The 12374-nt window shown below is 48.8% G+C and overlaps 1 protein-coding gene across 4 annotated transcripts in view; it reads left to right on the plus strand.

Annotated features, from left to right (window-relative positions):
* COL4A6 (collagen type IV alpha 6 chain) overlaps positions 1 to 12374 on the plus strand; it is a 213516-nt gene that overhangs the window by 195462 nt on the left and 5680 nt on the right. For all 4 annotated transcript variants that reach the window (XM_053273264.1, XM_053273265.1, XM_053273266.1 and 1 more), the window contains 7 exons: positions 1654 to 1770; positions 3708 to 3869; positions 3976 to 4074; positions 6385 to 6531; positions 7730 to 7846; positions 9370 to 9561; positions 11283 to 11569. In XM_053273264.1, the coding sequence (XP_053129239.1) occupies positions 1654 to 1770; positions 3708 to 3869; positions 3976 to 4074; positions 6385 to 6531; positions 7730 to 7846; positions 9370 to 9561; positions 11283 to 11569 (1121 nt within the window). The remainder of the gene's footprint in view (positions 1 to 1653; positions 1771 to 3707; positions 3870 to 3975; positions 4075 to 6384; positions 6532 to 7729; positions 7847 to 9369; positions 9562 to 11282; positions 11570 to 12374) is intronic.

Below are 12374 nucleotides of genomic sequence, written 5' to 3' on the forward strand. Positions count from 1 at the left end.
GTAGCCATTGATAGACTTGTCCTCCATAAATTGGTGTAAGCCCCCCTTAAAGCCATTCAGGCTGGTGGCTGTCACCACATCTTGTGGCAGAGAGTTCCATTGGCTGATTATGTGTTGTATGAAAAAGTACCTTCTCTTGTCAGTCCTACATTTCCTGGCATTCAGTTTCATGGGATGACCCTTGGTTCTAGTGTTGTGAGAAAGGGAGAGAGAGAGAAATATCTCTCTCCGCTCTCTCCACACCATGCATGATTTTATAGACCTCTACCATGTCTTCCCTTAGTTGTCTTTTTTCTAAACAAAAAAGCCCCAGGCACGGGCGTATCTAGGGTAAGGCAGGCAGGGCACATGCCCCGGGCGCCACTTGAAGGGGGCGCCATTTTTTAAAATCAGATTTTTTTTTAAATGGCCACCGAAAACAAAATGGCCACCACACTGCTCAAGTGGCCTCTGTGAGGCCCTAGGCCATGCCAGGCCTTGCAGAGGCCATTTGAGCATGTTTGGCAGCCATTTTGTTTTCAGCAGTCTTTTTTTTAAAAAAAATAATTTAAAAAACACATGCTCAAATGGTCCCTGCGAGGCTCTAGAGGCCAGCAGGGGGAGGGGGAACCTTTGCAGACCCCCTCCCCCGGCCTTTAGGAAGCCCCCCGAAGGGGCTATAGGTATTTTTTTAAAATTTAATATGTCACTGTACACATATTCAGATTGGCACTATGTACAGAGAATCAGGGCTTGTGAATACTGAGCTGAAGCTTATGAGCTAGGATTGTATTCATTTGCTCTTACTTTGCTTCTTGTGATAAGTACGTTAAATGTGATGTCTTAATAATATGGCTATTAATAGTGAGTTTGTCTTTGAATCAGTGTGAAATCCTTAGTATTAAGCCCCACTGAGAGTTTCTTGCTCTCTTTCTCTCATTTTAACTGTCTTTCTGAAATACTAGAATATATTCCAAGCAGTGGCACAGTTTACTCTGCATATCCTTTAATTATTTTCAGAGTATCTGGGAAAAGTCAAATTCTCCATTGATTTTTAAAACTTATGTAATGGTGATGCTACAATGCATAGTAGAGAATTACACAGGCACTTCTGTTTAGTTTTCCAAGTACACCTCCACATAGTATTTGGGTATTTCATGAGCCCCAGCATACTGAAATTTGTAGTTTTCCAGCATTTTTTGGTCTGGCTACATCCATTACTAAATAGTTTTTGAAATATGAAAAGTTTAATGAGCTTGACTTGTATTTTTCAGCTGATATTATGGTAAATTTATCTGAAAGGTGGGTGTCAGATGTCTGGACGGGGGCGCAATTTCAGTGCTTGCCCTAGGCGCTATTTTCCCTAGATACGCCTCTGGCCCCAGGTGTTGTAGCCTTGCCTCGTAAGGAAAGTGCTCTAGGCCCCCGATCATCTTGGTTGCCCTCTTCTGCACCTTTTCCAGTTCTGCAATGTCCTCTTTGAGGTATGGTGACCAGAACGGTATGCAGTACTCCAGATGAGGCCACTCCATAGATTTGTATAAGGGCATTGTGATATTAGCAGCTTTATTTTCAACGCCAAGGCGCTCTCTCAGGGAACCTGGCCCCAAGCCATTTAGGAGATTGTACATGGACCGTCCGCTAGCCATTGAATGTCTCTTTGTGTTATTCTAGGACTTCCTGGGAACTTAGGATTCCCTGGCCGGCAAGGGCCTCCCGGAATATCTCTTCCGTCTAAAATTCCTGGGAGACCTGGTGATTCCGGATGGCCTGGAGGGGACGGTAGACCAGGTATGGAGTCAAGAATTTTACAGCGATGGCACTTGTGGGTTTATACCGGGGTGAGCCAACTTGGCGCTCCAGCTGTCGAACTACAACTCCCATCATCCCCAGCCACAATTTATTGTGGCTGGGGATGGTGGAAGCTGTAGGTCAACACAATTGGAGAACCATGTTTGTCCACTCCTGGTTTATACAGTAAAACCAAAAAGATCTGGCTGGCCAGTGTATAAAGACTGTGTTGCTCTACATTAGCACTACCACCTTAAGTGGCGCAGCGGGGAAATGCTTGACTAACAAGCAGAAGGTTGCCGGTTCGAATCCCCGCTGGTACTAGATCGGGCAGCAGCGAGATAGGAAGCTGCTGAAAGGCATCATCTCAGACTGTACTGGAGATGGCAATGGTCAACCCCTCCTGTATTCTACCAAAGACAACCACAAGGCTCTGTGGGCACCAGGAGTCGAAATCGACTTGACGGCACACTTTACACTTTACATTGCAACAGCATCACCGCCACTTGCATCCTGACTTCTGAGCATGTAAAGAGTGCAACATGCTTTGGGTGGAGATGGGGGTGAGGGGTCACACTTCCTTCCCCTGAGGCTCCTGGCGGGCATTCCAGCTCTTGGGTTAGGCATGAGGTAGACAGACAGCTTCCTCTGTAATGCCAAGACAGGGCTGTGCATGTGGTTTGAAAGCACGGCTGTCTTCTGGTTGTTTGCCATGCATGGAGTTCAGCTGGAGAGAAGAATCCAAGCAAGATGGAGGTGCTCCTTGTGGGGGTTCAGAATTTGAGGGGTGAGTTAGAGCTTCCTGTGCTGGATGGGGTTACACTCCCCCAGAAGGAACAGGTGTGCAGCTTGGGAGTCCTCCTGGACCAAGGCCTCACCCTGGTATCTCAGGTAGAGGCCATGGCTAGGAGTGCTTTCTATCAGCTTTGGCTGATTTGACAGCTGCTCCCATTCCTTGAAGAGGATGACCTCAAAACAGTGGTGCATCAGCTGGTAACCTCCCGGCTTGACTACTGCAATGCCCTCTACGTGGGGCTGCCTTTGTACATAGTTCGGAAACTTCAGAATGCGGCAGCCAGATGGGGCAACCCGGAGAGACCATATAATGCCTGTTTTGAAACTGGCTGCCGATATGTTTCTGGGCAAAATACAAAGTGCTGATTGTTACTTGTAAAGCCCTGAATGGCTTAGGTCCGAGTTATCGTAGAGAGCGCCTTCTTCTGCATGATCCCCGCCGCACGTTAAGATCATCTGAGGAGGTCCGTCTGCAGTTACCCCCCCCCCCCGTTCGTCTGTTGGCGACTCAGAGACGGGCCTTCTCTATAACTGCTCCTGGGCTGGGGAATGCACTCCCGGCAGAAATCCATAATCTGGATTCATTGTCAGCCTTCATGAGACTCCTTAAGACCTATCTGTTTGGCCTGGACTTCCAGGGTTCCCCTCACCTCCTCAGTTTCAGTCTTGCAAAGAGAGTCTTGTATGCATCCTTTCTCTCGCCTGCCAGCAACTGGTATGCTTCCTCTGAACATGGAGGCTCAATTCTTCCTGAAACCGTTGAAGTCAGCAGCTGTCGCCACTTCCTAAGTCAGAATGCTCCGGAGAGCTGAGATGCCCAGCTTCTCTTGGGAGTCAAGAGACCAGCTGCATTCATTCATTTGATTTCTATACTGCCCTTCCAAAAATGGCTCAGGGTTAGGGTTAGGGTTAGACACAGAGAAAGAACAAACAAATAAGATGGATCCCTGTCCCCAAAGGGCTCACCATCTAGAAAGACAGACCCCAGCAACAGTCACTGGAGGGATGCTGTGCTGGGGGTGGAGAGGGCCAGTTACTCTCCCCCTGCTAAATTAAAGAGAATCACCACATGAAAAGGTGCCTCTTTGCCAAGTTAGCAGGGATGTATCTAAGCTGTGTTTGCCTGTCCCCATCTTCCCTAGGTCTCCAAGGTCCCCCTGGGCCAAGGGGGTCGCCAGGCCCAGCCTCCAACCAAGGCGACACAGGCGTCTCCGGCACCCCGGGCACTCCGGGTTTCCCAGGCCTCAAAGGTGACACGGGGGTCCCTGGCCTAAGCGGATTCCCTGGAGCATCAGGATTCAAAGGTACCCTGGAATGTTTTACTGTTGACATTATCTGAAAGGGAGTTCTCCGTTTTTCCTGTCCCAGATGCAAAACCGGTCTGTGAGCCTTTCCTCTGTATCTTCCCAGGGCTGAGAGGTGACCCAGGTTTCATGGGAACGCCTGGAAAAGACGGGCTTCCAGGCGATCTGGGCTCTCCTGGCCCCAAAGGTGAAACAGGACGCCGAGGTAAGGACCAGATGTGTTTACGTGCTCAGGAGAAGGGATCAAAATCATAGCAGGATAGAGGGGGTGTTGTACATGAGCTGCTTAGACTGTCTTTTATGAAAGCCAGGGGGTTCCCTAAGCCAGGGGGTTCTCAAATGTGGCTCCCCAGATGTTGTGGACTGCAATTTTCTTCATCCTTGGCTGAGGATGATGGATTTAGATCCTCTAGATGTTTAAGGCCTGCAACATCTGGGGACCCAGATTTGAGATTGCATCCTTGGAAGACAATAAAATATTTCTCTTGAATATTTCTCTTGAGGTTGTCTGTTCACTTTTTGGATTTTATTTTGCTTTGTTTCCTGTTATCAGATCAAGATAAATATGTTCCCCTGTAAAAGATCTTTATTTCAGTTGCGGCTTAACAACTCCAATATAAGCATGTCTGGACGGCTTCCATGTACATCTGATTTGACTGCTGTGCTTTTTCTAGCTGGTCTTTCCGTCATTGCTCTTTCCGTCAGTAGCTTCAAGTGATTCTGTGATTGTTGCTTGGCTATTTTACTTACACTGTTTAACAGAAAGTTAGTCTTTTTTAACCTACATTGTGGTTGAGCTCCAGTTATAAACAATAGACTTAACAGGTGAAGGTCACAGACATAAATACGCATTCCATTTCCCCCCAAACCTGATCTGTCTTAGCCTTTTGTTAGTTTCCATAGTTTAATGCTCACCACCATGACTATCCTCTTTTCTCTCAGCCCAAACTCCTGGCATTGACAGCTGTGTAAGAAATTCAAAAACTGCCATCTGGTTACAGCACCTGAAGAAAAACGGGAAGAGGTTGTGAATCTTCTCCCTGTCACTCTTCTCATTACTTGTAGTTCATCTTAGGGCCCATGTTTGAGAACCCCAGGATGAGGGACTTTTGCAGCTCTGGGTATGGCTGTCTATTCTTAAGAGATCATTCTTGGTCTGTTACGTGCAGCTGGGAGAGCTGGTCTTGTGGCAGCAAGCATGAATTGTCCCCTTTGCTAAGCTGGGTCTGCTCTGGTTTGCATTTGAATGGGAGACATGTGTGAGCACTGTCAGATATTCCCCGTAGGAGATGGGGCTGTTTCTGGGAAGAGCATCTAGGTCCCAAGTTCCCTCCCTGGCAGCATCTCCAAGATAGGGCTGAGAGAAACTCCTGCCTTCAACTTTGGAGAAGCCGCTGCCGGTCTGTGTAGACAATACTGAGCGACATGGACCCATGGCCTGACTCAGTATAAGGCAGCTTCTGCTCTTCTGTGTCCTCTTTGCTAAGTAGGGTCCACCCTGGTTTGCATTTGGATGGGTGACACTGCCTGCTGTAAGATATTCACTGGTTACCAGTCCACTTCTAGACCTTTTTCAAAGTTCTGACCTTTAAAGCCTTACATGGCTTGGGGCCAGGGTAGATGTCGGACCACATTTGCACATATGAACCCACCAGGGATCTACGTTCGGTCTCTCAAGCCCAGCTCATGGCCCCACCACTCATGGCGCTCCAGTGGGCAGGGACTAGTGATGGGGCCTTTTTGGTTCTGGCCCCTCAACTTTGGAACATCCTCCTGGAATTGCTTTGCCAGGCTCCCTCCCTCAGTGTTTCTAAAAAAACAACTGAAGTCACATCATTTTGGAGAGGTTTTTTTAACGTTTTATCCGCTGTTTATATCTGGTGGGTTCCTCAGTTCTTTGTCTCTAGCTTTTTATGTATAGCTGTTGGTTTTAAACTTGATTTGTACCTTTAAAATGTGGCTTTAGCCTGGTCATATAATTTTTTTAAAAAAAATATTTTGTATTGAATCTGTTTTATTAATTTTGTGAGCCGCCCCGAACAATAATGCACAGAAGGCCAGGGTCTGAACATTTAAAATTTGTTGTAAACCACCCAGAGACTTGCATTTTGGGCAGTATGCAAATATTTTGAAGGAATAAGTAAGTAAATAATTCCACTCTGGATGGGGCCATCGGTCAGTGGAGGAGCATCTGCTTAGCATGCAGAAGGTCCCAGGTTCAATCCCTGGCAGCATCTCCAGGTAGGGCTGGGAAAGACTCCTGCCTGAAATCTTGGAGAAGGCACTGCCAGTTAGTGTAGAGGCCAGGGCTTCTCAACATTGGGTCCCCAGATGTTATTGGACCAACTCCCATAATCCCCAGGCCCAGTGGCCTTTGGCTGGGGATTATGGGAGTTGAAGTCCAATAACATCTGGCGACCCAACGATGAGAATCCCCTGGTGTGGACAACAGTCAGCTAGCTGTACCAATGGCCCGACTCAGTAGAAATCAGCTTCCTGTGTTCCTATATTCTAGGTTTCCCTGGTCTACAAGGGGCTCCGGGAGAGACCCAGATAGCTCAAGAAATCAAGGTTCCTCCAGGCGTAGTTGGCCTGCCTGGCATTGATGGCTTCCCTGGTTTTAGTGGAGATCCCGGGGTCCAGGGTCCACCTGGACAGCAAGGTAAAAAGAGCTCCTTACTGGTATCCTTCATCTATCAGGAAATGAAAAGCAAGGCCTCTTTATTTACAGGCAACTTTCTGAAGAATTCCCGGAGGTCTGTCAACCGCTCTTAGCCATGATCACTCAATGTACCTCCAACTTCAGAGGAAGGTTGCCCCCTGAATTATAGTTGCTCGGGGGCTTTAGTGGGGGGAGGTCTGTGGCTTTCAAGTTCTCCTTATTGGCTTCACCAGCGGCGGTGTGGCGTAGTGGTTAGAGTGTTGGATTAGGGAGGCCTGAGTTCAAATCTCCACTCAGTCATGAAACTCAGTGGGTGACTCTGAGCCAGTCACTTCTCTCTCAGCCTAACCTACCTCACAGGGTTGTTGTGAGAATAAACATAACCATGTACTGGGCTCCTTGGAGGAAAAGCGGGATATTAACATATTAATATTAAATAAATAAAACTCTGCCTGACCATTGTTGGAAATGATACTAGAATTGATGCATCCATCTGGGTTCTTCTTTCCGTTCTTAAGAACTGTGCCCTCTAAATTGTGTGCTTGTTTCATTTTTCTAATGGTGGTGACCAACCCTATTAGTGGACAGCAGTCTTCGCTCAATTTAGGGGGAAATCCACCCATTCTCTCTTGAGTATGTCCCCCTTAGGGTTTCTCAAACTTGGGTCCCTAATGGTTGTGGGGAAACCACTCCCATCACCTCCAGCACCATAGGCTGAACGTTGAGGATGACGGGAATTGTAGTCCAACAACATCTGGGGACTAAAGTCTGAGAACTGCTGCTCTGAGCAAATCTTTATATGTGTACAACAGGGCTGTACACCTTAGGCCCTCTAGCTGTTTTTTGAATTACAACTGCCATCATCCCCCCGCTACAGTGGCCCATAGACAGAGATGATGGGAGTTGTAGTCCAGCGTCTGTAGGAGGGCCCAAGTTGTGCAGCCGTGGTGTACGATGTCAAAAGATGAACCTAAAACATCACACGTCACTCAAAAGCAAATCAGCACTAGAATTTGGGGCAGGTGAAACGAGAGCATATCTTCCTTAGATACAAACCAGCCCAAGCTGGTTGAAATGTTAATTATTTCCAGCTCTCTGGTGGGCTGTGAATTGGCTCTTCTGAAACCCTGTGGGGTCTCTTGCATCAAATGAGACCGGGTAATTAACTCTAGTTTGGGGTTTTTGTTTTAAATCACAGGTCCCAAAGGGCAGCCAGGAAGACCTGGTCAGATGGGTGCCGTTGGTTTGCCTGGGTCACCTGGTCTGGTAGGAGATCCAGGAACGCCAGGTAGTCCGGGTCCACAGGGATTTGAAGGTAAACACCTCTAATATCACCTTGTCATATTCTGCTTCAAATCAAATTAAAGAGTTCCCATTTAATACTGGTAGTGGAGCTGCTCTTGTGGTAAGGTGAAGTGTGCCGTCGGGTCGGTGTCGACTCCTGGTGCCCACAGAGCTCTGTGGTTGTCTTTGGTAGAATAGAGGAGGGGTTGACCATTGCCATCTCCCTCGCAGTCTGAGATGATGATGCCTTTCAGCGCCTTCCTATATCACTGCTACCCAATATAGGTGTTTCCCATAGTCTGGGGAACAAACCAGTGGGGATTCGAACCGGCAACCTCTTGCTCCCTAGGCAAGTTACTTCCTTGCTGTGCCATTAGGTAGAGAGCATGATTGGCCCACTTTGCTAAGCAAGGTCCACCCTGGTTTGCATTTGAATGGGAGACATGTGTGAGCACTGTAAGGTATTCCCCTTGGGTGATGAGGCTGCTCTGGGAATATCACCTGCCTGCTTGCATGCAGGAGGTCCCAAGTCCCCTCCCTGGCAGCATCTCCAAGATAGAGCTGAGAGAGACTCCTGCCTGCAACCTTGGAGAAGCTGCTGCCGGTCTGTGGAGACAATACTGAGCTAGACGGACCAGGCCTGACTCGCTAGAAAGCCACTTCCTATGTTCCTAATACTTTGCAAATTCCCCCCTGCTTCTGATATATCTATTTATCAAGTTAAAGGTCTATTCGGTGCCTTGGAAAATTAGGTCAGTCTCCTTTCCCTACTTGAGACACTGCTCCGAGCAAGGCGGGGCGGGGGGGCGACTTTGCAATTGCCACTGGAGCCAGCCAATCAGGAGTCTACACCACTGATTTCTGCAGGCAAGAGGAAGCACCAGGAGCTTTCTGAGGAAGGTGGTGCGAGTCTGGACCCCTGGCCAGTAGGACTGTGCATGTCGGGCGAACGGGAATTCTGATGTCCGAATTCCCAGCCCCCACCAGCAGGAGGCACCAGAGCGCAGGGCAAGTGCCCGGGGTCGTGCACTGGTGGTGGGGGCCCTTTAACTGGACGTCAAGCACTAGCATGGTGGTGGTAGTGGTGCAGTGATGTTCGGGCTCTTGGCAGGGGCAGGCAGAGAGTGGCAAACTTCTCTCTGGGAAGCCCAGTAGGGGTGCTGGGAGGACACGCGGACTTCTGGGGATCGTAGTTCTGCTCAGAACTTCTCCCATTTGAAGAAGAAGAAAAGAAATCCCCTCCCCCCCCCCGCCCCGACATGCACAATCCTAGGTTGCAGCCCCATTGGAAGCATGATGGGGGTAAAGGAACATAAATTAAATCAGAACAGAGGGTAGGCTCCCGCAAACCCCTCCCTTCCCCCTTCCAGACCTGGCAAAAAGGCTCGGCCAGAGATTTGCCCCGGGGAAGTTGGGGAAAGCGAAGCCAAGCTGTGCCCAGCCAGAGAGGGGAAGGGGGCATTGTGTTGAGAATCCAAGGGGGGGAGACGAATCTGATCCATGCCAGCTGCAGCATGAGTGGCGAAGAGCTGATCTCTTTCCTTTCCCTCCCAGGTTCCCCCGGGAGGCCAGGGCCTTTTGGCTTGCCAGGGATGCCCGGCCGCAGCATCGGCGTGGGCTACACCTTGGTGAAGCACAGCCAGTCCGAGCAGATCCCGCCTTGCCCCGTCGGAATGAGCAAGCTGTGGGAAGGCTACAGTTTGCTGTACGTGGAGGGCCAGGAGAAGGCACACAACCAGGATCTCGGTAGGAACATCTGCCCCCTCGTGCTGGGTTGGTCTCGGAGGGGGACATCGAAGGTGAAACTCAAGAAGGTGGCCGGCAACGAGCGGGGGCAGAACCGTAGCTGCAGGAAGAGGACGGTTGATGTAGAGCGCGGATGGGCAAACCTGGCCCGCCAGCTGCTTTTGGACTACAGCACCCAGCATCTCCAGCCATAATTTATTGTGACTGGGGAAGGTGGGAGTTGTAGTTCAACAGCCGTTGGAGGGCCAGGTTTGCCCACTCCTGATGGCAGAGGCTGAGATAGGTCACACAGAGCTATTGTGGCACAGTGGTGGAGAGACAAATTGGGAAGGCCCCCCGTCCGGATGTCGTCTCTGCAACGAATTTTATTTTATCTATCTATCAGATTTGTATACTGACTGACAGGTGCCTCTCTAGGCGGTGTACAGAGTTAAAACACAACAAACATAAAACACATTAAAAACAATTAACGTTTCACAAGATAAAGAAAAACAATCCCATAAGATTAAAACAGATTAGTTTAAAATTAAAAGCCTGAGCAAACAGGTGTGTCTTGAGGATCTTCCTAAAAGCAAACAGAGGAGGAGATGCTCTTGTTTCAATGGGGTGCATATTCCAAAGACTTCTCAGTTCTCGTCCAGTAGTCTTAGGCAAGCCACTCTGTCATTCTCATCCTGTTCTGTCATATAAGGATGATGATATTGCGGCTAGAAACTTTCAGTGAGGTAAGCGGAGAGTCTCTTGAAACTGACCTGTGTACAGTACTGCATTCAATGTTTTTTTCCTACGCTCCTGCAGAAATCCAGCCCTACCCTTAATTGATGTGTGGCTTTAGAAACAGCTTTATTTCATCGATACTGCCCCATATAAATTTTCTGGGTGGTTTACAAATTAAAACCCAGCAATTACAATCTTCAGTCGTATCAAACAAAATAGCTATCAATAAAACCATAAAGCATTATTAAAACCCTGATAAAATAGGTGCATTTTTAAGAGTTGCTTAAAAACCACCAGAGGTTTCATTGTGGTTTCATTTGGGAGCCCATTCCAGAGCCCTGGGCAACCCTAAGGAAGGTCAGGTTTGGGGTCACCACCAAACAAGTTGGTAGTAACCACAACCAGACCTCCCCCGATGCTCTTAATTAGTGGCAGGGTTCAAGAAGAAGGCGGCGTTCTCTTAAATACCCTAGACCCAAGCCGTCAAGGGTAATAACCAGCACTTTGTATTGTATGTATGTATGTATGTATTTGAAACATTTTATATACCACCCACTCCGAAGACTCTGGGCGGTGTACAAAAACATGCAAAACAAGACAGCATTAAAATTACATTCTAAATAAAACTAAAGTAACTAATGCGGGGCGGGGGGGGGGATAGATAAACTACAGGGTAAAAGCCTGGCGAAAAAGAAAAGTCTTCAATAAGGATTTAACATCAACAAAGAAGGAACCAAATGAATCTGCAGGGGAAGGGGATTCCAGAGAAGTGGGGCAGCAACCGAGAAGGCCCTTTCATGGGTTCTAGCACCCCAAACCTCTCGGAAATCAGGGACCGTATTTTGCCCAGAAACTAACTGGCAATCAGTGTAGATCTTTTAAGATAGGAGTAATGGGGTCTCTTCGGGTAGCCCTGGAGATCAGCCTGGCTGCTGCATTCTACACCAATTGCAGTTTCTGGACCATGGACCATGTCTGTATGTTTTCTTGCCTGTTCTCTGCAGGATTTGCTGGCTCCTGCCTGCCTCGCTTCAGCACCATGCCTTTTATTTATTGCAACATCAATGAGGTGTGCTACTACGCCAGCCGCAACGACAAGTCCTACTGGCTCTCCACCACCGCTCCAATCCCCATGATGCCTGTTGGCAGCTTCCAGATCTCACAGTACATCAGCCGCTGCTCTGTCTGCGAAGCTCCATCCCAAGCTGTAGCTGTCCACAGTCAAGACATCACAATCCCGCAGTGCCCGGAAGGCTGGCGCAGCCTCTGGATTGGATATTCCTTCCTCATGGTAAGAAATCCCTTCGGAGCAGACAAGGACCCTTGACATGGGGAGGAAAGCCCAGTGGCATAGCTACCTCTTTGGGCCCCGTCTTCAGTAATTGAATGGCTCCCTTTTTTGAGGCGGTGGCCCACCCATCTTGCATGCTCACTCACTCGCTCACCCACCCACCAGCTGCTCTGCAACACACACACCCCGCCCTGTTTACCCCGCCGGCCAGCGCGGGCAGTCAGTGGGAGCTGAAGAGCGCTGCATGGGCGAGTGAGGTGTTGCAGAGGTGAATTGGCACCCCTTAGCAGCCCAAGCACACTTGGCAGCCCATGTCCTCTGAACGCAGCTGCTCAATGGTAGCACCGCCCCTGGGAAAGCCTGAGAAGACCGGCTTAGCTTTCACTGTGGTCCTCAGCAGCCTGGGGCCAGGTTACTTTAAAGCAGGGGCTCTCTCAAATTTGGGGTCCCCTGCAATGTTGCAGGAGGGGATGTTGGCACAGTTGTAGTCCAACAGCATCTGGATACCCAAGCTTGAGGACCCTTTCTTTAAGGACTGCAGGCTGTTTGAGTTTGAAGATCAGTACTGGAGGCTGTGCCCCGATGAAATAACTGAAAAGTGCAGTGGCATCAATATGTGTGGAGGGATTTTTTTCAATTTCTGGGGGCCAGGGGGTGATTTTTTTTCTATTTTTAACTGTATTTTCCAGTCTTTTCCTGACCACGACTCCCCTAACCCCCCATTTCCAATGCATTTCTATTGCTCTCTAACTGCAAATTTGCTAGCCACTGGGTTTTCTCGGAATGGAACTCTCGCAGTTGGTGA

Source organism: Hemicordylus capensis, chromosome 11 (genome assembly GCF_027244095.1).
Source record: "Hemicordylus capensis ecotype Gifberg chromosome 11, rHemCap1.1.pri, whole genome shotgun sequence".
Lineage (NCBI taxonomy): Eukaryota > Metazoa > Chordata > Lepidosauria > Squamata > Cordylidae > Hemicordylus > Hemicordylus capensis.